General features: G+C 45.3%; 1 protein-coding gene across 1 annotated transcript in view; it reads left to right on the top strand.

Annotated features, from left to right (window-relative positions):
* The window catches only part of LOC141194319 (uncharacterized), a 39360-nt gene extending 17709 nt beyond the window's left edge, over nt 1-21651 (top strand). Inside the window, exon 2 of the mRNA XM_073662222.1 lies at nt 20134-21651. Within this exon, the coding sequence (XP_073518323.1) occupies nt 20134-21470 (1337 nt within the window). The 3' untranslated portion in view covers nt 21471-21651. The remainder of the gene's footprint in view (nt 1-20133) is intronic.
* The last annotated feature ends 5354 nt before the right edge of the window (nt 21652-27005 follow it).

Below are 27005 nucleotides of genomic sequence, written 5' to 3'. Positions count from 1 at the left end.
TGTGCTTTGGTCTGATGAGTCCATATTTGAGATCTTTGGTTCCAACCACCGTGTTTTTGTGCGACGCAGAAAAGGTGAAAGGATGGACTCTACATGCCTAGTTCCCACCGTGAAGCATGGAGGAGGAGGTGTGATGGTGTGGGGGTACTTTGCTGTTGACACTGTTGGGGATTTATTCAAAATTGAAGGCATACTGAACCAGCATGGCTACCACAGCATCTTGCAGCGGCATGCTATTCCATCCGGTTTGCGTTTAGCTGGACCATCATTTATTTTTCAACAGGACAATGACCCCAAAAACACCTCCAGGCTGTGTAAGGGCTATTTGACCAAGAGGGAGAGTGATGGGGTGCTACGCCAGATGACCTGGCCTCCACAGTCACCAGACCTGAACCCAATCGAGATGGTTTGGGTTGAGCTGGACCGCAGAGTGAAGGCAAAAGGGCCAACAAGTGCTAAGCATCTCTGGGAACTCCTTCAAGATTGTTGAAAGGCCATTTCCGGTGACTACCTCTTGAAGCTCATCAAGAGAATGCCAAGAGTGTGCAAAGCAGTCATCAAAGCAAAAGGTGGCTACTTTGAAGAACCTAGAATATAAGACATATTTTCAGTTGTTTCACACTTTTTTGTTAAGTATATAGTTCCACATATGTTATTTCATAGTTTTGATGCCTTCAGTGTGAATGTACAATTTTCATAGTCATGAAAATACAGAAAAATCTTTAAATGAGAAGGTGTGTCCAAACTTTTGTCTGTACTGTATGTATATGTGGTTTACGTTGTTTTTTCATAACAATATTTATGGGTACATATATATATGTACCCATAAATATACACCGTGCATTGTGAAAGTATTTGGCCCCCTTGAACTTTTTTACCTTTTGCCACGTTTCTGGCTTCAAACATAAAGATATAAAATTCTATTTTTTTTTTGGAAGAATCATCAACAAGTGGGACACAATCGTGAAGTGGAACGAAATTTATTGGATATTTTAAACTTTTTTAACAAATTAAAAACTGAAAAGTGGGGAGTGCAATATTATTCGGCCCCCTTGAGTTAATACTTTGTAGCGCCACCTTTTGCTGTGATTTCAGCTGCAAGTCGCTTGGGGTATGTCTCTATCAGTTTTGCAAATCGAGAGGCTGAAATTCTTGCCCATTCTTCCTTGCAAATCAGCTCGAGCTCAGTGAGGTTGGATGGAGAGCGTTTGTGAACAGCAGTTTTCAGCTCTTTCCACAGATTCTCGATTGGATTCAGGTCTGGACTTTGACTTGTCCATTCTAACACCTGTATACATTTATTTTTGAACCATTCCATTGTAGATTTTGCTTTATGTTTGGGATCATTGTCTTATTGGAAGATAAATCTCCCTCCCAGTCTCAGGTCTTTTGCAGACTCCAACAGGTTTTCTTCCAGAATGGTCCTGTATTTGGCTCCGTCAATCTTCTCATCAATTTTAACCATCTTCCCTATCCCTGCTGAAGAAAAGCAGGCCCAAACCATGATGCTGCCACCACCATGTTTGACAGTGGGGATGGTGTTTTGAGGGTGATGAGCTGTGTTGCTTTTACGCCAAACATATCATTTTTCATTGTGACCAAAAAGTTTGATTTTGGTTTCATCTGACCAGAGCACCTTATTCCACATGTTTGGTGTGTCTCCCAGGTGGCTTGTGACAAACTTAAAACGAGAACTTTTATGGATATCTTTGAGAAATGGCTTTCTTCTTGCCACTCTTCCATAAAGGCCAGATTTGTGCAGTGTACGACTGATTGTTATCCTATGGACAGACTCCCCCACCTCAGCTGTAGATCTCTACAGTTCATCCAGAGTCATCATGGGCCTTTTGACTGCATCTCTGATCAGTCTTCTCCTTGTTCGAGATGAAAGTTTAGAGGGACGGCCGGGTCTTGGTAGATTTGCAGTGGTCTGATACTCCTTCCATTTCAATATGATCGCTTGCACAGTGCTTCTTGAGATGTTTAAAACTTGGGAAATCTTTTTGTATCCAAATGTGGCTTTAAACTTCACCACAACAGTATCTCGGACGTGCCTGGTGTGTTCCTTGGTCTTCATGATGCTCTCTGCACTTGAAACAGAACCCTGAGACTATCACAGACCAGGTGCATTGGAGGCAAATAGTGCTCCGTCCCTCCCGAGTCTCGCCGTATGGCTAAGCTGTACTGTACAGCCACATATGGGGTATTTCTACATTAAGCAGAAATTGTGGGATAAATATTGATGCTATTTTTACCCATTTTCCAGTGTGAAAATGTAATATCTGCTAAAACAAAATTTTGGTGGTAAAAATGTAATTGTTTTTCTTCACTGCCCAATGTAGGCACCCCTATATAGGGGTGCAGTGATCATATTAACAACTGCACCCCTAGATGAATTCATTGAGTGGCGTCATTTGTAACATGGGGTCTCTTATGGGGGGGTTCTGTTGTTCTGGCACCGCAGGGGTTCTGCCAATGTGCCCTCAAACCAGTCCAGGAAAATCTGAACTCCAATATAGCGCTTCTTCCCTTCTGAGCCACGGCCCCATTATCAGTATTCAGTCAGTATTTTTCTCAGGAGTGGGATCCAAAACCAGGTGAGGAACAATCATAGAAAAGGTATAATAGAAACAAGTCACCAATTCTGCATTTATCACCCACTCCTGGTTTGGCTCCCACTCTTGAGAAAAAATACTGGCCGAATACTGACCAAATACTGATAGTGGGGCCATGGCCTTACACTGTGTCTCAAAAGTAGTTTTTGACCACATATGGGGTATAATCGTACTCAGAATAAATTGTGCAACAAGTTTGGGGTCCTTTTTCTCCTGTTACCCTTTCTGAAAATAAAAATTGGGGTCTAAAATTTAAAATAACGCAACGTTATAAACTTCTGTGAAGCACCAGGGGGTTCAAGGTGCTCCCCACATATTTAGATACATTTCTTGAGGGGTCTAGTTTCCAAAATGGGGTCACTTGTGGGGGTTTCCACTGTTTAGGCACATCAGGGGCTCTCCAAACGCGACATAGCGTCCACTAATCCAGCAAATTTTGCATTCAAAAAGTCAAATGGCACTCCTTCCCTTCCAAGCCCTGCTGTGCGCCCAAACGGGAGTTTTTGTCCACATATTGGGTATCGGTTTACTCAGAAGAAATTGTACAACAAATTGCATGGCTAAAAAAAACATTTTTGTGGGAAAAATTGGATTTTTTCTATTTTTACGGCTCAAGATTATAAACTTCTCTGTGAAGCACCTGTGGGTTGAAGGTGCTCACCACACATCTGATAAATTCCTTGAGGGGGTCTAGTTTCCAACATGGGGTCACTTGTGGTGGTTTTCCTCCGTTTAGGCTCATCATGGGCTCTCCAAACGCAATATTACACCCGAGGATCATTCCCATCAAAGTCTGCGTTCCAAAAGTCACTCTTCCTTTCTAAGCCCTGCCGTGCGCCCAAACGGTAGTTTTCATCCACACATGGGGTGTCTGCATACTCAGAAGAAATTGCACAACAAATTGTATGGTTAAATTTTTACTGTTACCCTTGTGAAAATGCAAAATTTGGGGCTAAAAAAAATTTTTGTGGGGATAAATTTGATTTTTCTGTGAAGTCCTTGGGGGTTCAAGGTTCTTACCATACTTCTAGATAAATTTCCCTGAGGGTCTAGGTTCTAGAATGGTGTCACTTGAGGGGGTTTCCACTGTTTAGGCACTTTAGGGGCTCTCCAAACACAACATGGTATCCGCTAATTATTCCAACAAATTTTACATTCAAAAAGTCAAATAGCGCTCCTTCCCCTTCAAGCCCAAACAGTGGTTCTCCCCCACAAATGGGGTATGGGCGTTGTGAGGACACAGCTTCTAATCTTAATTAGCAAGACGACTAGATTTGTTAGGCCAGAAGAACTACACTATTGTGTGTGTTGACTTTTGAAGAAATGTGTTTTTCTTTCTTCAGGTGGCACAAGAAACATAGACTTTTGTCATAAGTCTGAATGTTGACTTCTCTTGATCTGTGAACAATGAATATTTGCTAAATATGTTGATTAACCTTTGTGTGGACCCTGTGGCTTGTTGACTCACAGAGCAGAAAAGTATAAGATATGGAAATTGATTAAATGCTCAAACAATGAGACATGAGCCTTGCACCTTCCCCCCTGACCTGTGAATGATGACCTGAGCCACAGATGTATAAATAAAAAGGGATTTCTATGGTGCTGCAGGAAGTATCAGAGAGACACTTCAGGGCAGCAGCTTGGTAGCATGGCTCCATCCAGAGGGACACAGATTTAGATTCTTCAGGAATCCAGCCTAAGGGACCACTGCCCTGGCTGTAAGGATACAGATCTGCTCCATTGACCATCACTGACCCTATGGAGATGTTTGAGGTAACCAGGTTTGTGACCATCCGGTCACCTGGTCCGGTGGATATGTTCTGAGACACCAGGTTGGGACCATCCGATCACCTGGTCCCATGGAGACATTTGGGGAAGGCCAGGATTGTGACCCTCCGGTCACCTGGTCCAATGGATATGTTTGGGTTAGCCAGGTTGGGACCATCCGGTCACCTGGAACCCATGGATACACCCGGAGAAACCCAGATTGGGACCATCCGGTCACCTGGATCCATGGATATGTTTGGAGAAAGCCAGGGTGGGATCTTCAGGTCTCCTTGCAACGTACCTCAATGGACTGTCAGCTTCCTAAACTTGCTGCTACCTCCTCTCTGTGGGTGCCCACCAAAAGCGGGGGCCACTGGTTGAGGTAGTTGTCTCTGGAAGTCCCAAAGTGCAGTTGCTCTATTCCCAGTGAGCCAGCGAAAGGGTGAGACTGCGTAATTTTGCACCATCTTGTGTGTTTGCTGGGACTGTTCAATAAAGTATTGCCACACAGTTTAACCTTCACACTGTGTGGTTTGAGTACTATTATGCCCTCGGAAGACCCAGTGTCTCCACAGGCGTGCTCAGGAGGAAATGCACAACAAATTTTGGGGTCCATTTTCTCCTGATACCTTTGTGAAAATAAAAAAAATTGGGTCTAAATTTAAATTTTTGTGAAAAAAGTTAAATGTTCATTTTTCTTTCCACATTCCATTAATTCCTGTGAAGCATCGGATGGTTTGCTAAACTTCTTGAATGTGGTTTTGAGTAGAGATGAGCGTTGTTCTACTCGAACTGTTCGCCAATCTCAAATTCGAGCTGTTTTGGGCGGTGTTCGAGCCGTTCGGCGAACACGAACGATTTGAGAAAAATTCGGCTGTTCGAGGTTATGTTCGATAACTGTTCGTGCACCAAAATCATAACTGGATTTTTTCTCAGTAATGATGAAAATTAATGTTAATACGCAGTTTGAGTGTACAGCGGGGTGGGGGGAGGGGCAGGGGATGGATCTCTGCAGGAATAATGAAGATCTCCATTTTTTTTTCTCTTTCCCGCATTTGCAGTGGGGAGGTGCAATCTGTCAGCCTATCAGCAGCGCACACACGGAGCGAACTGCTGTTTTTCACACAAGCAAGGGCATGTGTCATTGGCAGTGTATGTCACATGTCCTTGCCCTATAAGACCAAGCCATTTTCCCCGTCGCCACCATTTTCTCACTGCTGCAGCTGCGTGTTAGACGACACCGCTGTTGCTGTGTGCGCTATACCTTGTTAATTTCAAGCCAATTTTCGCACAAATCTACAGATAGCTTGGGAGTAGGGAATAGTTGTGATTGCAGTCCTTTTAAGGACTAGGTTACAGCATTTCCTACGACTTTTATCAGGCAGGTCTGTGCTCTTAAATAGATAGATTGTGGGAGTAAAGACTAATTGTAATTGCAGTCCTTTTCAGGACTAGGTTACATCAGTTCCTATCAGTTTTTGCCAGGCAGGTCTGTGCCAGTGCTGTGCAAGTTTTTTTCACAGCATTTGGCTGAATCTAGCAAAGCTAATCCTTTTTGGCCTATTGCAGAGTGTGTTAGTCAGTGGAGTAGCCTATCTGTGTTGCAAGATATACCACCTGTGTATAGAATACCAATTTTTTTACTGCACCAAGTGAAGTAAAATCTTTTGGGCATAGCATCATTCTATTAGTCCATCTATACTGACCTCCATCAGGTTGCAAATTGAATATAATTTTTTTCTGCATCTAGCTCTGAAAAAATATTTGGGCTTCTAGCAGTGTGTGGGACTTGTTCTATTAGTCCATCTATACTGACCTCCATCAGGTTGCAAACTGAATATAATTTTTTTCTGCATCTAGCTCTGAAAAAATATTTGGCCTTCTAGCAGTGTGTGGGACTTTCTCTATTAGTCCATCTATACTGACCTCCATCAGGTTGCAAACTGAATATATTTTTTTTCTGCATCTACCTCTGAAAAAATATTGGGCTTCTAGCTGTGTGTGGGACTTGTTCTATTAATCCATCTATAAAGACCTCCATCAGGTTTCAAACTGAATATATTTTTTTCTGCATCTACCTCTGAAAAAATATTGGGCTTCTAGCTGTGTGTGGGACTTGTTCTATTAATCCATCTATACAGACCTCCATCAGGTTGCAAACTGAATATAATTTTTTTCTGCATCTAGCTCTGAAAAAATAGTTGGCCTTCTAGCAGTGTGTGGGACTTTCTCTATTAGTCCATCTATACTGACCTCCATCAGGTTGCAAATTAAAAATAATTTTTATCTGCATCTAGCTCTGAAAAAATATTTGGCCTTCTAGCTGTGTGTGGGACTTGTTCTATTAGTCCATCTATACTGACCTCCATCAGGTTGCAAACTGAATATAATTTTTTTCTGCATCTAGCTCTGAAAAAATATTTGGGCTTCTAGCTGTGTGTGGGACTTGTTCTATTAGTCCATCTATACTGACCTCCATCAGGTTGCAAATTCAAAATAATTTTTTGTCTGCATCTAGCTCTGAAAAAATATTTGGCCTTCTAGCAGTGTGTGGGACTTTCTCTATTAGTCCATCTATACTGACCTCCATCAGGTTGCAAACTGAATATATTTTTTTTCTGCATCTACCTCTGAAAAAATATTTGGGCTTCTAGCTGTGTGTGGGACTTGTTCTATTAGTCCATCTATACTGACCTCCATCAGGTTGCAAATCGAATATAATTTTTTTCTCCATCTAACCCAGCCAATAGTTTTGGCCTAATACCACAGTTTGGCCACTCAGCTCTGCTCGGTTCCCATCCATTGTTTTTTTGTGCAAACAACTCCAGAGTTGTGAATTAGTTAACCACCAAAATGAGTGGAAAAAGGCCTGCTGCTGGTGGAAAGGGGAATAGGCGTGTTGGGAAGGGGAAAAAAGGTTGTGTCCGTGGGGTAGGTGTTAAAGCAACAGTAACATCTGCAGAAGAAAGACCATCTTCCAGCCAAACTAAAATGTCTACTTCTTTTAGCGGACAATGTGATAAGATCCCTTTCTTACGGCCACGCCAATCGCTACAAATTCCAGATGAGGCACAAAAACAACAGGTGCTTCAACGGATATCAAGTGCTCCTTTAAGTGGGCTCTCCTCCACATCAACTTCAACATCACAAATACTCCAGTCCTCAAAGGTGTCACCCCAATCGCACTTGCTTCCTCACAGCTCCCAAATCTCCAGCTGCCCGTCTGAGTATGAGGTAGAACAGATGGTTGAGTCTGCAGAGCTGTTTACTCATACTATAGCCTGGGAATCAGAGGTCGACTCCAGCGCTTCTGTGAATCCAGACGAGGAAATGATCTGCACTGATGCCCAGAATCTTTATGAGTCGGATCCAGGACCAGACGCAGAAGGTTCTGACCATAATGTAGACCCTCATTCCCAAACTGTAACTCCTGTTGGTGGAGACAATGAGGAAGACGATGATGAGACTCAAATACCTAATTGGAGCGACAACTTTAGTTTTTTGTCAGGGCAGGAACAGGTTGGCTCTGAGGACGACGGGTGTGATAACGCACAGGGTGATGATGATGAGGTTGGAGATCCCACTTACTGTCAACCCACAGTCAGCCAAGAGATGAGGTCAGCAGAGGAGGTGGAGGAAGATGCTAGTGACGACGAGGTCAGGTTGCGCCTTCCTGGACAGAGACGTAGTACTGGAAGCACGTCAACAACTGCATCCTCAAACACAACTCTGCCTCTCACCACAAGTCGTGGTGGCTCTTCAGGTCGCATGGGTGCTAAGCCTTGCATAGCCTGGGCATTTTTTCAGACCGATAAAGATGACCCAACTCGTGTTATCTGTAACATTTGTCAGCAAAAGCTAAGTAGAGGCCAAAAAATACATAGTTTGAGTACTTCATGCATGAACCGGCACATGGACATGAAGCATAAGTTGCAGTGGGAAGCTCAGTGTGCTACAATGCGGCCTAGCCGGCCGGGCCAACCACCGTCTGCCATATCTTGTGCATCCGCGGCCTCTTCATCCTCTGTGACTGGGGGGACAGCAGTCACACCTGTTTTGGGGCGCAGACCTGCCACCTCTTTACCCGCAACAGCCAGCGTGATTGGCAGGTCATCATTTTCTTTGGAGGTGGTAACACCAGCTGGTGTTGAGCGCTGTCCGACATCGATAGCACCACCTTTGGATCAAGGCAACCTAACATGTCCGCCTGCATCTTCCTCACAGACCGGCAGTTTGCCGGGGACACCCTTATCAACCCCGTCTAAGCACAATAGCCAGCCCTCGGTCCCTCAGATGTGGACAAGTAAAAGACCATTTCCTCCTAGCCATGAGAAAGCTAAGAGGTTGAATTTCAGCATCTGCAAGCTCTTGGCTACAAAAATGCTGCCTTTCCGCCTGGTGGACACAGAGGATTTTCGAGACCTTATGTCCGTCGCAGTGCCCCAGTACCAGATGCCCAGTCGGCACTGCTTCTCAAAGAAAGGTGTGCCTGCGCTCCACCAGCATGTCGCACACAACATCACCGCTTCTTTGAGAAACTCTGTGTGTGACAGGGTGCATTTCACCACAGACACTTGGACGAGTAGGCATGGACAGGGGCGTTGCATGTCGCTGACTGGGCACTGGGTAACTATGGTGACAGCAGGACAAGGGGCTGCTGTCCAAGTCTTGCCGTCCCCACGAGTTGTGCGTCAATCCTCTTTATGTCAAAGTTCCTCCACTGCTTCTGCCTCCTCAACCTCCTCTCGGTCTTCCACCTGCACCCAAAGCCTGTCTGGTCATGCCACAAGCTTTCTAACTGCGCAGAAGGGATCCTGCACACCTCCTTACTATGCTGGCAGTAGGGCTCAACGTCATCAGGCGGTTTTTACTTTGAAATGTCTGGGAAATGTGAGTCACACAGCTGAGGAGTTGTGGTCAGCTCTGGAGAACCAATTTCATGAATGGTTGTCTCCACTGGACCTGAAACCAGGGAAGGCCGTGTGCGACAATGCTGCAAACCTGGGTGCGGCCCTTCGCCGGGGCAATGTCACACACGTGCCTTGTATGGCTCACGTGTTGAACCTGGTTGTCCAGCAATTTTTAGCCCACTATCCCAGAATAGATGGCCTTCTGCAGAGGGCACGGTCGCTGTGTGCTCACTTCCGCCGTTCGCATCCCGCAGCTCAGCGACTTACATCTCTACAGAAGTCGTTGGGCCTGCCACTTCACCGGCTAAAATGCGATGTGCCTACCCGGTGGAATTCAACTCTGCACATGTTGCAGCGACTGTGGCAGCACCGACAAGCCCTGGTGCAATACGTTCTGACGTATAGCCTGGGCCAACGAGATCCAGAGGTGGGGCAAATCACGCTGGAGGAGTGGTCTCAGATCAGGGAACTATGCACCCTTCTGCACAGTTTTGAAATGGCGACGAAGATGTTTAGTGCTGACGATGCCATTATCAGCATGACTATTCCGGTGATTTACATGCTGGAGCACATGTTAAACAGAATTCGGAGTCAGGTGGTGGCACAAGAGGAGGTGGAGGAAGTAGAGGAGGAGTTGTATGCGGAAGGGCTAACATCTGCAAGGTCCAGACGGTCGGCAGCACCAAGGCGGCAGGCATGTGAGGGTGGGGGAGATGGTTTTACCAGGGCGCATGGTAGCAGCCAAACTAGTGAGGAAGGTGCAGGAGCCCAGGAAGAAGTGGAGGATGAACTGATGGAAGACTCATCAGATGAGGGAGACCTTGATCACATTTCTGTTGTGCGAGGTTGGGGGGAGAGGACAGAGGAAGGAAGCATGATTGTTACCTCGCCACCAACACAACAGGGACTTGGTGCTCCTGGATGCGCAACACACATGAGTGCCTTCTTGCTGCACTACCTGCAACATGACCCTCGAATTGTGAGATTTAGAAATAATCCTGACTACTGGGTTGCCACACTGTTAGATCCCCGGTACAAAAGTAAATTTGCCGAAATTATTCTTGCCATAGAAAGGGATGCACGCATGCAGGAGTATCAGCAGAGACTGTTGCAGAATCTTACATGTGCTTTTCCACAAAACACCAGTGGTGCACGTAGTGAATCTCACAGTTCCAACTTGCCAACCGTGGGACCGTCAAGTGTTCAGCACTCAAACTGTAACAGAACCACAGTATCTGCTGGTAACATCAATTTTGCGGAATCATTTCACCACTTTTTTAGCCCATCCTTTGCAAGGCCACAGGAGACAAGAAGTCTGACACATAGTCAACGCCTAGAGACGATGGTACAGGAGTATCTCCAAGTAAACATTGAAGCCATGACTGTGTCACTGGACCCTTGCTCTTTTTGGGCTTCCAATCTGGATAAATGGCCGGAGCTAGCCACTTACGCCTTGGAGATCTTGTCATGCCCCGCAGCCAGCGTTCTGTCTGAACGTGTGTTCAGCGCTGCTGGTGGTGTGCTGACAGATAAGCGCACGCGGCTCTCCACTGATAATGTAGACAGACTCACGTTCATAAAGATGAACAAATCATGGATCCGAAACGACTTTTCTACCCCTGTGTCATCCTGGGGAGAGTAAAAGCTTGATGATTGGTTAAAATCACCCTACCAACCGTTTTAAGCTTTCAAATTACTAATCATGTTTATCTGTATCTTGGCTGGAAAATAATTTGGGCTTTGTAGCAGTGTGCAGCACTGATTCTATTAGGCCATCTATAATAAGCTCCACCAGATTTAAAATTACTAATCATGTTTATCTGTATCTTGGCTGGAAAATAATTTGGGCTTTGTAGCAGTGTGCAGCACTGATCCTATTAGGCCATCTATAATAAGCTCCACCAGATTTAAAATTAATAATAATTTTTAGCTGCATCTAGCCCGGAAAATAATTTTGGGACTCCGAGATGCGCAAGACACATAAGTGCCTTCTTGCTGCACTACCTGCAACATGACCCTCATATTGTCAGAATTCGAAGTAATCATGACTACTGGGTTGCCACACTCTTAGATCCCCCAAACTTTTCGATCAACCTTTTCATTTTAATAAAGACCAAAAAAATGGTCATTTTTGAAATTATAAGCATTAGCAGGTTATTAGAAACTGAAATCAAACAGTTTTCACCTCAAAACTTTATTCTAGGTGATGTTACATTTTCACATAGGACCCCTTGTTCGAAAGGAGCTTCTGAACTCTCTCGTCCATTGAATTTGTCAGGTTTTGGATGGTTTCTGCTTCAATTGTTTTGCATGAGGACAGAATACCCTCCCAGAGGTGTTGCTTAGATGTGAACTGCCTCTCGCCATCATAGACACTCCTTTTGATGATGCTCCAGAGGTTCTGAATGGGGTAGAGGTCAGGGGAGCATGGGGGTCACACCATAAGTTTGTCCCCTTTTATGCCCATATCAGCCAGAGATGCAGATGTTTTATGTGCAGCATGAGATGGTGCATTATCATGCAAAAAAATGATCTTGCTGTGAAATACACGGTTCTTCTTCTTGAACCATGGCAGGAAGTGCTGTTTGAGAAAATCCACATACATTATGGAGTTCATCTTTAGCGCCTTCAGCGATCCTAAAGGGGCCGACAATCTCTCTCCCCATGATTCCAGCCCAAAACATTACTCCATCTCCTCCTTGTTGGCGCTGTAGCCGTGTTTGCGTGGGGTGTCCATCAACCAGCCATCCTCCGCTGCACGGCACTCATCCGTGAACAAAACAGTTTGGAAATCAGTCTTCATGTAATGTTTAGCCCACTGGAGCCGTTTCTGCTTGTGTGAAGTGGATAGAGGAGGTCGACAGGATGGCGTATGCACAGCTGCAAACCTCTGAAGGACCCTGCATCTTGTTGTTCGGGGGACGTTGGAGGCACCAGCAGCTTCAAAAACTTGTCTGCTGCTATGACAAGGCTTTTTTGCCGCTGCTCTTTTAACCTGACGTAATTGCCTGTAGGAAAGAGTCCTCAATTTGCCCTTATCAGCACGCACATGTGTGTACTGTGAATCAGCTACATACTTCTTGATTGCCAAGACACTTCATCCTGATCATCGCACAATGTTGATTGTATTCATGCCTTGACCTAAACACTCCACAATTTGTTGCTTCTCAGCAGCCGACACATCCTTTTTCTTTCCCATTTTGGCAGAAAATGTAGGCTGCTTAATAATGTGAGACAGCCTTCTTAAGTAGTCTTGCCTTTCATTGGACACACCTGCCAAACTAATTAGCACAGGTGTCTGCAATTGCTTACAGTGATATAAAGAGCCCTGACACACATCACCATCAATGAGTTTAACTGACAAACAAACAAATTCTTCCCTTATCACTCCTAAACACTTTTTGCATAATAATTTGGAACACAGTGTACATGTGCTTTTCCACAAAACACCAGTGGTTCACGTAGTGAATCTTACAGTTCTAACTTGCCAACCGTGGTCTGTATGGAGTTGTTCAATAAAGGGCCCAAAATTAAGATAACATAGATGGGAGAGGTCTCTATGAATAGGAATTCCTAAGTATTTGATACCCTGTGAGGGCCAGGCAAAGGGAAAGTTGGACTGGATGGAATCCTATATGGATTTGGGGAGGGAGACATCGAGGGCCTCAGACTTCGCTGCATTGATTTTAAAATTTGACCATGTAACAAAGTGATCTATTTCAGCCATAACAGCATGGATGGATATATGTGATTGAGTGATATATACTAGGACATCATCAGCAAATAGAGAGCACTTGTACTCGGTGCCTCCCACCTCAATCCACCTAATATTGGGGTTATGGCGAATTGATGAGAGCAGGTGCTCCGTCACTAGGATGTATAAGAGAGGGGAGAGAGGACATCCCTGCCTTGTCCCATTGGTGATTGTGAAAGGTGATGAAAATGTTCTGATGCACCCCCGGGCCTTGGGACACCCGGAGCCGGACCCTTTTTGGTGGATGCTGGTGGTTGTAGTCTTCGTGGCGGCGACCCGGTTCCGTGGCTCAGGGTGGTCAAACCAGTGGCGGAACTATTTATGTGGTTTTGATGTTTAAATGTCCGACTACGCCACCCGTGGATTGCGGTCAGAGTGAACCGCCGCTGCAGGGCAGACCGCTGAGGCTGGTGTTGTGGGTGCAGCAGAGCGTAGCATAACTCCCCACGGGAGGAGTATAGCCTCAGGGCAGTGTATGCGGAGGATGGGGGTGATGGTGCAGGGCAGCAGCAGTAACGACACGGAGTCAGTGATGCAGTCCAGGGCCTTTACTCACAGTTCTTATTATCCAGACCACGTCTGCAGGTAACGGCTGCCCACGTCGTACTGTGCTCACCAGGTGAGGGGCTCAGACAACTCCCACTCCAGCCAGGGACAGGGACTGTCGTGCCCATCTCAGAGGCATATTGGTCGCCCTGCCCCACGGCAATGTGGTGTAATGCATGCAGGTGTCGGGTCCTGATCCACACTCCATCCTTACCTGAGAGTGAGATATCACACATCTGGGTGAGGTGCAATACCTCTGTAGCAACCGAGCCCTCAGGGTGCTACAGTTCCATTTATCTTCAGCCTAGGTGACGTATTGTGATACAGGGCCGTGATTTTGGCTATAAAAGGGTCCCCTAGACCCCTACCCCAAGCTTTTTAAGAGAATCATATATGGCGTGCCAGGAGACTCTATGGAATGCTTTCTCAGCATCCAACGAGAGTATCTAATTACAAATTTTTAACTGCATCTAGCCCAGGAAATACTTTGTGCCTAGTAGCAGTGTCTGCTAGTCAGCGGATTATCCTGGCTGTTAAGCAAGCTACACCACCTGTAGTTTGGACACTTAATTTTTTCAAAGGAAATGCTTCGGGACCACGGGATACTCAGTGAAGAGCATCAGGAGGGACCCCAAGGCATAGGGGCTAGGACTGGCAGTAGGATGCCTTGCGGTGGACAGCCGAGCTCGATCCTTATAAAAGCTTTTTAACTGCAGCAGCTTTAGTGGATGCTACTGGAGCTGGAATTACGCGGCTGCTGGCATGAGACTTGCCCTCCAATAGATCCTTGTAAATGGATTTAAAGTGTATTCATTCAAATTAGAGAGACAATTTAAATTAAAAAGCTTAGAGCTGCCTCCACCACAGGGGGGCTCGCTCGACCCACCAGCGGACAGGCACCAGTATTGGGAGAGGGGGGCTGGCCGTCAGGGTTCACCGCGGCTCTGGCACAAACCCGGCGACACGGAGGTGGCACGGGCAGGAGCGGACTGAACGTGTCGGCTTCTCACTTTTTGGATTTTAGAAGGGCATGACATGCCTATATTTGTGTCTCCCCCTCCTTTTACTCCTCCACCTCTTTTCTTTTCGCATAACTATATGTACTTGTCACTTTTCCATGTGTTAGTTGTGTCTTCTGAGCAGTTTGTCAGCTTTTGGACACCTTTGAAGGTGTTTTCTATGTGTTTCTATGTGTTTTTGTTTGCCTGCCATTGGTTTTAACGGTGTTCGAAGGTGTTCGACGAACAGTTCGACGAACAGTTCGGCGAACACACGGGTGTTCGACGAACCGAACTCGAACACTACGGGGGTGGCTCAACACTAGTTTTGAGCACCTTGAGGGGTGCAGTTTTTAGAATGGTGTCGCTATTAGGTATTTTCTGTCATATAGACCCCCAAAGTCACTTCAAATGTGATGTGGTCACTAAAAAAAATGGTTTTGTAAATTTTGTTGGAAAAATGAGAAATCACTGGACAACTTTTGATCCTTATAACTTGCTTACAAAAATAAAAATAAAAAATTGTGCTGATGTAATGTAGACATATGGGAAATTTTGTTTACAACTGTGATTTAAGGGCATAAAAATTAAGTTTGAAAATTGCTAAATTTTCAAAATTTACGTCAAATTTCTATTTTTTTTAACAAATAAACGCAAGTCATATTGAAGAAATTTTACCACTATCATGAAGTATAATATGTTCCGAAAAAAAAATTCAGAATCAGTGGGATTCATTGAAGCGTTCCAGAGTAATTTACCAACGGAAAAAAAAGGGGTAAACAAGAGAGACACCCGCGCTAAATAGTGTGTCATTGTATCAAGTATGTCAGCAGCTAGTGACAACCAACATCCCTGGATTGATGAATACTTGAATTGCCAAATAAAAACTGGAAAATGCCCAAAAAATACCCACTTCAGAGTACCATAAATGATGACCAATTAGGAACAAACCTGCAGTGTCCACAACTAATATTTAACTAACAAAAAGTGATCCAGATATATGTTGTGGAGGATCCTGCAGTCTGATCTGTATTGGTCAATCTAGACTGTATAAATTACATCAATGCAGTTTAATAGCCATATAATAGCAATCTGTATATCAAAAAACAATACCTCACTGGTTATGCTATATCATATATAATCAATCCAGTGACCGCACAAATGAAGAAAAATTTATATACACATATACACCATACACACCATGTGTTTAGAGCTTGTATGCAAGTTAGAAGTTAATTACCGTCCATTAACATTCCTGACAGACAGTCCACGAGATACGAGCAGTGGGACCTATGTGAGAAGGTCCGCAGTAACTCACTGTGTCAGCGTTTTATTGCCCGATGCTTGTATGCAAGTTAGATGTTAATTACCGTCCATTAACATTCCTGACTGACAGTCCACGAGAGACGAGCAGCGGAACCTATGTGAGAAGGTCCGCAATAACTCACTGTGTCAGCGTTTTATTGCCCGATGCTTGTATGCAAGTTAGAAGTTAATTACCGTCCATTATCATTCCTGACTGACAGTCCACGAGAGACGAGCAGCGGGACCTATGTGAGAAGGTCCGCAGTAACTCACTGTGTCGGCGTTTTATTGTCCGACGCTTGTATGCAAGTTAGAGGTTAATTACCGTCCATTAACATTCCTGGCTGACAGTCCACGAGAGACGAGCAGCGGGACCTATGTGAGAAGGTCCGCAATAACTCACTGTGTCAGCGTTTTATTGCCCGATGCTTGTATGCAAGTTAGAAGTTAATTACCGTCCATTATAATTCCTGACTGACAGTCCACGAGAGACGAGCAGCGGGACCTATGTGAGAAGGTCCGCAATAACTCACTGTGTCAGCGTTTTATTGCCCGATGCTTGTATGCAAGTTAGAAGTTAATTACCGTCCATTATCATTCCTGACTGACAGTCCACGAGAGACGAGCAGCGGGACCTATGTGAGAAGGTCCGCAGTAACTCACTGTGTCGGCGTTTTATTGTCCGACGCTTGTATGCAAGTTAGAGGTTAATTACCGTCCATTAACATTCCTGGCTGACAGTCCACGAGAGACGAGCAGCGGGACCTATGTGAGAAGGTCCGCAATAACTCACTGTGTCAGCGTTTTATTGCCCGATGCTTGTATGCAAGTTAGAGGTTAATTACCATCCATTAACATTCCTGACTGACAGTCCACGAGAGACGAGCAGTGGGACCTATGTGAGAAGGTCCGCAATAACTCACTGTGTCTGCGTTTTATTGTCCGACGCTTGTATGCAAGTTAGAGGTTAATTACCGTCCATTAACATTCCTGACAGTCCATGAGAGACGAGCAGCGGGACCTATATGAGAAGGTCCACAGTAACTCACTGTGTCGGCGTTTTGATGTCCGATGCTTGAAGCTGTCAGTGCTGATTACTTGGATGTGGAGGTGGCGGCATGAGCACGCAAGGAGCCCCGGCCGGTGGCTTACCTGCGGCTGAACTTGCCGCGTGTGAAGGAGCAGTGGCATTTTCCAGTTTTTATTTGCCAGTTCCACAGTTATTACCTCATAAAGTGACACTTGTCAGAATTATCATGAAGGTGAAAACAGGCTTTGGAGGGGGGGGGGGGGTAAAGGGATTAACACCTACACATGTATCTGGACTTAAGGCCCCGTCACACATAACGAGATCGCTAGCGAGATCGCTGATGAGTCACGTTTTGGTGACGCAATAGCGATCTTGCTTAGCGATCTCGTTATGTCTGACAGGTAGCAACGATCAGGCCCCTGCTGTGAGATCGCTGATCGTTACAAAGCTTCCTGGACCATTCCTGGGTCGTTGCGCTCCCGCTGGGCAGTGTGCATCGCTGTATTTGACACCTTGTCAACGACCTCGCTAGCGATTCAGAACTGAGACACATTGAGGTGCATAAATTGGACTTTTCTGCGTTCATCGTCCCTGATTGGTGGTCGCTACTGCGTCCTTGTTTTTTCAGATCCCACCAGCGTTCTCCGGCTGTGACTCCACTTTGAACAAATCAGACATCTTTAGCGAAGTAGGTATTGTTTGGGGTCTCAAATGAGTTTCCATTTTTAATTCATTTATAGGACATCTACCAATTATCTGCTATCATTGCTCTTCAGGGAGGGAGGGCTTGGCTTCAATAGCGATCTCGTTAGCGATCTCGTTATGTGTGACGGGGCACCAGGACCATTAAAATACTGGCAGCAGTTGTCGCGGCAGGTCTTCGCATCATGGGTGTTTCTGCCATGTCCCACTGGTTGAAGGCCTACAATTGCAGGATCGTTTGCACGCTATTCACCGAGCTCCACTTCCCCATTGGCTCGGTCCACAGAGTCCACAAAGCCAGGCGGACAGTACGTAATTGCATCACGTCGACGAAGAAAATTTTGAAGCGTGCAACAGGCCAAAAGAACAGAGTCTATTGATTTAAGCTTCATGTTAATTGGCGTATGAAAAACTCTGAAGCGGTTGGCCACGACAGCGTGTCAGAAAAACGTGCTGTGTGGGTGTGTGTGCACGAGACCCCTAAAATATCTGCCCATGCAAAAGCATATATATACAGATTGAAGCCAAGCCCTCACTCCCTCCCTGAAGAGCAATGATAGCAGATAATTGGTAGATGTCCTATAAATGAATTAAAAATGGAAACTCATTTGAGACCCCAAACAATACCTACCTCGCTAAAGATGTCTGATTTGTTCAAAGTGGAGTCACAGCCGGAGAACGCTGGTGGGATCTGAAAAAAACAAGGACGCAGTAGCGACCACCAATCAGGGACAATGAACGCAGAAAAGTTCAATTTATGCACCTCAATGTGTCTCAGTTCTGAATCGCTAGCGAGGTCATTGACAAGGTGTCAAATACAGCGATGCACACTGCCCAGCGGGAGCGCAACGACCCAGGAATGGTCCAGGAAGCTTTGTAATGATCAGCGATGTCACAGCAGGGGCCTGATCGTTGCTACCTGTCAGACATAACGAGATCGCTAGCGAGATCGCTATTGCGTCACCAAAACGTGACTCATCAGCGATCTCGCTAGCGATCTCGTTATGTGTGACGGGGCCTTTACTCAGAGACCTCTAGGCTTGGGCCATGGTGTAAGGCCACGGCCCCACTATCAGTATTTGGTCAGTATTTTCTCAGGGGTGGGAGCCAAAACCAGGAGTGGGTAATAAATGCAGAATTGGTGACTTGTTTCTATTATACCTTTTCTCTGATTGTTCCTCACCTGGTTTTGGCTCCCACTCCTGAGAAAAAATACTGACCAAATACTTAACAAATACTGATAGTGGGGCTGTGGCCTTACCTGCAGTTCTGTGGAGTGAGACGGCAAGAAGAATTGTCAGGTAGTTGGGTCAGAACCAGCAGGGCCGAGAAAATACAAAATCAGAAGACACCAGTAGTCAGTAAACGGGCCGAGGTCACAACAGGAAACAAATACACAAGCCGGGAGCTGAGCACAGAGGACTGAACCAGAGGAGAACAAGGCTGTATCTGGCAGCTTCCAGAAATATGCTTCCAGCTTTAGTAGGGTGCGGTGCTTTCCAATTGGCTGAAGCAGGGAGCAGATTACTTCAACTGGACAAAAAACTCCCATGCTGCCAGACTGGATGGTACTACTGGTTCCAGGCACTCTAATCTTAGTGGCTGGACAGGGCCTGGGCCACCCAGAAATTCTGGTTCCGACGTCTCCTCCATCACCAGTGCCGCCTGAAGTATGAATAAGGCGGCGCATGGTAACACAAGCAGTCGTCACAGGAGCAGATCCCGGAGGAGATGGGACCCACCATTTACAGAAGCCGTAATATAACAAAATGGCAGAAAACCAGAGCAGTAAAAATCCCCATAAAGTGACTCCATTTTGGGAATTATAACCCTCAGTGAATTAATCTATAGGAGTAGGGACTATTTTGACTTCACAGCCACTTTCCGTAAATTAGCACGCAGTGGATGTTAGAGAGTGAAAATTGCACATTTGCCATTTTATTACCCAACACATAGTGCCTAGATTGTGCACAGGAGACACACACCATAAATTAAGCGGGTTCTTCTCACTATAGTAATGCCAAATACATGGATGATAAATGTGGTTTGGCACACTGCAAGGCTCAGAAGTGAGGGGGAGATCTGACTTTGGGAGAGCGGATATTGCTGGATTGGTTTATGGAAGCCATGTTGCTTTTCAAAAGCCTTTAAGCCACTAATAATGTGGAAACCTCTGTTTTTCCATAGACAGATGATGGATCTGAGTGGGGGCTTGTTTTTTGCGGGATGAATAGAAGTTTTTATTGGTATTATTTCACCTACATAACATTGTTTGGTGGCTTTTTATTCCATATTTGGGAGGCAGAATTAACAAACAGTTGGACACCACGCTCTACTGGTTCATGCTATGAGGTTTTCTATTAGACTGTGAACTGTCATTGTCTTGGTGAATAATTCAATTTTTTTTACATAACTTACCATTTTTACGAACCATTTAAGTAGAAATGTTCAAAAATATAAAATTCAAGGATACTTAAAAAATAATAATTTGCTTTCTTCTTGGCAGATGACTGTACCAGGAGATCAGAGGGACTGCTGACATCTTCAATTTTCAAATCAGATGATTTTGAGATCTCACAGGATACAATTGAAGTGAATGCCATTACTCCAGATATACCATCATCCCTTCACAGCAAAGATCTGTCATCTGATCCTTTGAAACAGGTCCTGTCTTCTGATTCATTACCGACTACTAAGGAAAATCAAAGTCACAAAATAAGCATTAAAAAACTAATTGCTTCTAAAGCAAAAAAGCCATTTTCACATTCACAATATGGAAATCGTTTTCCCCTCGAAAAGTCTTTTCTTAAACATCAAAAAATTCACACAGCAAAGAATAGATTTTCTTGTTCCAAGTGTGGGAGATGTTTTAACCAGAAATCAGATCTTGTTAGTCAACAGAGAATTCACACAGGGGAGAAGCCATTTTCATGTTCAGAATGTGGGAAATGTTTTGTGAAGAATATATCTCTTCTCAATCACCAGAGAGTCCACACAGGGGAGAAGCCTTTTTCTTGTTCAGAATGTGGGAAATGTTTTAAATGGAAAACAAATCTTAATAGCCACCAGAGAATCCACAGAAGCGAGAAGCCATTTTCATGTTCAGAATGTGAGAAATCTTTTACAGAGAAAACACATCTCATCACACATCAGAGAACTCACACCGGGGAGAAGCCATTTTCATGTTCAGAATGTGGGAAATGTTTTGCAAAGAAATCAACTCTTAATACACATCAGAGAACTCACACAGGGGAGAAGCCATTTTCATGTTCAGAATGTGGAAAATGTTTTACAGAGAAATCAAAGCTTATCAGACATCAGAGAACTCACACAGGGGAGAAGCCTTTTTCATGCTCAGATTGTGGAAAATGTTTTCTAGATAAATCAACTCTTTTTACACATCAAAGAACTCACACAGGGGAGAAGCCTTTTTCATGTTCAGAATGTGGGAAATGTTTTAACCAGAAATCAGATTTTGTTAAGCACCAGAGAATCCACACAGGGGAGAAGCCTTTTTCATGTTCAGAATGTGGGAAATGTTTTAGCCAGAAATCAGATTTTGTTAAGCACCAGAGAACCCACACAGGGGAGAAGCCTTTTTCATGTTCAGATTGTGGGATATATTTTACACAGAAATCAAGTCTTAAAACACATCAGAAAAATCACACAGGGGTGAAGCGTTTTTCATGTTCAGAATGTAAGAAATATTTTACACGGAAATCATCTCTTAAGAAACATCAGAGAAGTCACACAGGGGAGAAGCCTTTTTCATGTTCAAAATGTGGGAAATGTTTTGTAGATAAATCATCTCTTATTAGTCACCAGAGAAGTCACACAGGGTAAAAGCCTTTTTTATTTCCTTAAATTATATTCTTATTGTTCAGAATGTAGGAAATATTTCATACAGAAATCAAATTTTGTTCAGCACCAGACTGAGCAGTCACACAGGTGAGAAGCTTTTTTCCTGTTCTTAATGTGGGAAATGTTTTACTTGGAAATCAATTCTTAATAAACTTCAAAGAAATCACACAGAGGAGAAGCCTTTTTCATGTTCAGAATGTTGAAAATGTTTTAACCGAAAACTGGATCTTCTTAAAGGGGTTGTTCACTACTAGGACAACCCTTTCTTCATGATAAAATAAAAAAACTCATACTCAGGTCCCGTGCTGGTGCTGTTCCAGCAGTGTTGTGACTCACGTCATTTTACACGGAAATCAACTCTTAATACACATCAGAAAAGTCACACAGTGGTGAAACTTTTTCATGTTCAGAATGTGGGAAATATATTACATGGAAATCATCTCTTAAGAAACATCAGCGAAGTCACACAGGGGAGAAGCCTTTTTCATGTTCAAAATGTGGGAAATGTTTTAACTAGAAAGTGCATCTTGATAGCCACGGGAGAACCCACACAGAGGAGAATGCAGCGACTGCACCCTACTGGTCTCTGTACAGACTAGAAAGGCCATAGCTGCACAACTAAAAACACAAACTAGGACCTAACCCTTAAATAGGCATTTGAGGAGTTTCTCGTACCAGAGAGGAGGCCGCAACACACTGTCAATAAAGGGAAAGAAAAGTGTGAAGTAAGATATGAAAAACCCTGAGTGAGAAACACATTCATATAGGGCAAAGAAGGCAAGCTAATGAGAACCAAAAATAAAAGGAATAAGTATAACTTCCCAGAAACCTAACAGTGGTAGAAAGAAAAGGTACTGGGAGGGAAAGCAAACAGACAAGGAGGATTGTTTCACCTTTGTGGTGAAACTTACAAAATTCATCCTCACCCACAATTATTTGAATTTGGTAACAACATATATCTACATGAGACTGGTACAGCAATGGGAAGTAAAATGGCTCCACAGTATGCAAATCTTTTCATGGCCAAGCTTGAAAGCGACTTCTTGTCCTCATGTACCATCAGGCCTCTTGCCTACTACCATTACATTGACAATATTTTAATCATCTGGATGGAATCTGAGCAACAGCTTAAGACATTCCATGAATACTGTAAGGTTGCAGCCGAACAGGTCTTGGACGGGAGGTATGTGTCCCCGAGGTGCCAAGTCTTGGTGATGTAAGACTCGGAAAAGCAGGCTCCAGCACACATAGTGCTGAAAGGTATTTCATGTACCCGGATTAGAGGGCTGGGTTTTACGAGCAGCTGAAAGAGCTAGGTGGGATCAGCTGCTCACTTACCTCCAGTCCAGGTCTTGGAAGGCCTGATTTAAGATAGCTGCACCTGTCTCAGTCTGTCTGTCTGTGTGTGTTGTGCAAGGTGAGCAGGCTTGCATGTGCTGCTCAGATCTTGCTGAAGGCAGAGAAAGGCGTCTGCATTTAAACGATTGAGGGCGTGCTGTTTGGACTGGTTATTTTATGTTTTGTTCTGTTTGGAACCTGAAAGAGGCTGAGATATTTTTGTTTCCTACCTGGTTTATGGACATTTAATAAACCACCAGTTTGTTTGAACCTGCGGACTGCATCCCTGTGTGAACCAGCGCCTACCACAGAGTTGACCCCTCACAAATTGGTGCTAGAAGTGTGGGCATGAATCCCAAGGGGCAGTGTGATTGCTAGAGGAAACTGTATATGTCCTGGGTGAAGGCTGCCAGCCAGCAAGTTTCGTCTAGCAGCAAGCATGGAGGAGCTGATTAAGCAACTGGTGCAGGCAAATATGCATCAGCAGCAAGCTCAGAAGGAGACCAACAAATTGTTGATACAGCAATTCCAGGTTCAAAAGCAACAGATGCAGCTGCGACAGCAGCAGGAACTGATGACGCTCCTGGCGGAGGCCGTCCGTATCAGAGAAGCCGCACCACCTCAAGGCCGAAGCGACAAGACCCAGGTAAGTAAAACCGTGAGACGGGTGTTGCAAAAGATGACTCAAGGGGATGACGTCGAGGCGTTCCTGGCCGTGTTTGAGAGGGTGGCGGACCGTGAGCAACTACTACCGGAGCAGTGGGCGGAGGTTCTAGCTCCATATCTGACCGCTTTAACCACAGAAGGCGTATTTTGATCTGGCCCTATAGGACGCTAAGGAGTATAGCAAGCTTAAGGCTGAGAGGCTGGCGCAACTGGGAGTAACCCTCGCAGTCAGGGCACAACAAGTTCACCTCTGGAACTTCCACAGGGACAAACCTCCTCGGTCACAAATGTTTGATCTTTTGCACCTGGTACAGAAGTGGCTGCAGCCAGAGACTTGTTCCCCAGCCCAGATGGTCAAGAGAGTGGTCATGGATCAGTTTATCCACTCACTGCCTAAGCCAATTTAGTCCTGGGCTGCCCAGGGAGATCTCCAAAATGCAGACTACCCGGTGGGCCTAGTAGAGAGGTACCAGGCGGTAAAGGGTTCCCTGGGTGGTTAAGCAGTGGTTATGTCACCTTTCTAGAGCTCCCAGAAGAAGAGGACTAAATCTTCACTGGGTGGGCATCCAAAGTCCCAGGAGGCAGCTGAATCGCAGCTGGGTAATCAGTTCCATTCTATCCTCTGCTGGAGGTGTCATGCCCCTGGCCATATAGCCACTCGGTGTCCCATGTACTCTGAGCAAATGGACTGCAACGTAGGCCGGCGTTGCTCTTATTTTGCCTACCCCGCCTGCAGCGCGGTTCCTCAACATGGCGAGGGCGCTCAGGCATGCTCATTGTCCATAAACGGGGTGCAAGTGTCTGGACTGTTGGACTCAGGAAGTTTGGTAACCCTGATAAGCGCCAAACTCCCTCATCAGCTGGTTTCTGGGAAGGTGGTGGGTGTCCTGTGTATCCATGGGGACGCTAAAAACTATCCTGTGGCCTGGGTGGATGTAAACATGGACTGTGGCACCTCATCTCAGGAAGTGGGGGTCGTTAAAGACTTGATGCACCTGATAATAATCGGACGGGACTTTGCTTTATTCTGGGATATGTGGGGGAAAGCGGGGACACCTGGTTGCTCGGACGTCAGCCAGATCATCCCTGAAGACACCTCGCCGCAGGCTGTAATGGACGAGTTTCCCATGTGTGTTTGTGGGCGATGAGGATGAGGTAGCATCCCCTGAGGCCAATATCCCTGAGCAGGGGGTGTCTGAGGGAAAATTTGGAACTGCCCAACTCATGGATTTAACTTTGAAAGTGGCGTTCGAAAATGTTACCGTGTTAAATGGAGTGCCTCAGGAGCCGGGGGGCCGACAGTGGGTTCCCTTATTTTGCTGTGAATGGGAAATTGCTGTACATAGTAACCAAGTCAAGGGGTGAGGTAATAGAGCAGTTGCTAGTGCCAGGGCCCTTTAGATGCAGGGTACTTGACATGGCTCATTCCCATGTGTTTGGTGGTCACCTGGCGCAGATAAGACTGAGGAACGGATTCTCCAGAGGTTCTGCTGGCCTGGGTGCTACAGAGAAATAATGAGATACTTGCAATGACTATAGGAAGCTTAACAAGGTCTCGAAGTTCGACGCCTACCCAATGCCTAGGGTAGGTGAGCTTATCGAAAGGCTAGGACCCACTCGGTACATCACCACCCTGGACCTCACCAAAGGATACTGGCAAATTCCCCGGTCCAAAGAGGCCAAGGAGAAGACAGCCTTCTCGACGCCAGACGGATGTTATCAATATGTCAGGATGCCGTTTGGGTTTCAGGGAGATCCGGCCACTTTCCAGAGAACCATGGACCGGATCTTAGCACCCCATAATAAGTATGCAGTGGCCTTCCTAGTTGACATCGTCATATTCAGCCAGGACTAGGAAAGTCATCTTGGCAAAGTTCAAGCAATACTTGACGCCCTAAGGAAGGTGGGCTTTACCATCAACCTGAAGAAATGTGCTATGGGGATGGAGGAAGCCAAGTATCTGGACTACGTGGTTGATAGAGGGGAAATAAAACCACAAATAAATAAGGTTGAGGCGATTCTGAACTGGCCACAGTCCCTCACGAAGAAGCAGGTCAGGGCATTTCTAGGCATTGTGGCGACTATCGAAGGTTTGTCCATAACTTTGCCCTGATAGCAGCCCCGCTGATGGATCTTCTGAAAGGGACGAAGTCGGCTATGGCTAAGTGGCCCCGGAAGCTGAAGCGGCCTTCCAGGATTTAAAACTGGCCCTCTGTAAACAGCTTGTCTTGGTGGCGCAAAACTTCTCCAAAGAGTCTGTGGTCCAGACGGACATATTGGATGTCAGACTGGGAGCAGTCTTGTCCCAGGATATTAAAGGAGAGGAACACCCAATAATGTATCTCAGTCGTAAACTGTCCATGTGTGAGAAGAACTACTCCATAGTAGAAAAAGAATGTTTAGCCATCAAGTGGGCGTTAGACTCTCTGAGGTATTACCTGTTAGGTAGAAGGTTCAGGTTAGCGCCGGACCATACCCCACTAAGGTGGATGCGAGAAAAGAAAGGAAACAATGCCCGAGTAACTAGTTGGTTCCTAGCCCTACAAGATTTTAGTTTCCAGGTAGCCAGAAAGGATAGGAGTGGTGCCAATTAAATCTGCACTCCTCCACACATGGATAAGGAATCAAAGGTTCAATTAAAGTCCATCTTTTATTTAAGGCTTTATTTATTTTGGACTTTAATTGAACCTTTGATTCCTTATCCATGTGTGGAGGAGCGCAGATTTATTTGGCACCATTACTATTCTTTCTGGCTTTCTGTTGTTTATCCCTCTGTGGATTCAGTGCTGCCTGATGCCCTCCATTGTACATACCACATGTGTTATGCATTTCACAACCCAAAAAGGTGAGAAATTTCTGTTTTCTCACGACTTAATCTGGTAACAGCGCTATTTGCGCTCCCCTTTTTATTTATTGTTAGTTTCCAGGTGGAGCATAGGCCTGGGAAAAAACATGGTAATGATGATGCCTTATCAAGGGTCTTTGTATGGTGGCAGAAGGTGCCAAGCCCAACGGCTTTGGGCAGAGGGGAGGTATGTAAGGTTGCAGCTGGACATGTCGTGGACAGGAGGTATGTGTACTCAAGGTGCCAAGCTTTGGTGATGTACGGAAGACTAATTTTCCTCTTTACTCTCCAAATCACACCCCACCACCTGTGAACTTGACCTAATCCCGTCCCATCTCATCCCCAACCTTAACACAGTCTTCATCCCAACCCTTACCCACCTTTTCAACCTGTCACTAACAACTGGTGTCTTCCCCTCATGCTTCAAACATGCCTCGATCACACCCATCCTCAAAAAGCCCTCCCTTGACCCATCCTCTCTGACTAGCTATTGCCCCATATCACTTCTCCCTTACGTCTCAAAACTACTGGAACAACACATCCATTCTGAACTGTCTTCCCACCTTTCCTCCTGCTCTCTCTTTGACCGCCTCCAATCTGGCTTCCGACCGCACCATTCTACTGAGACTGCTCTGACTAAAGTCATCAACTACCAACTAACCGCCAAA

Source organism: Phyllobates terribilis, unplaced genomic scaffold, assembly GCF_046119375.1.
Source record: "Phyllobates terribilis strain yellow unplaced genomic scaffold, ASM4611937v1 Scaffold_69__1_contigs__length_7402412, whole genome shotgun sequence".
Classification (NCBI taxonomy): Eukaryota; Metazoa; Chordata; class Amphibia; order Anura; family Dendrobatidae; genus Phyllobates; species Phyllobates terribilis.
This window is presented reverse-complemented; position numbering and strand designations above follow the sequence as displayed.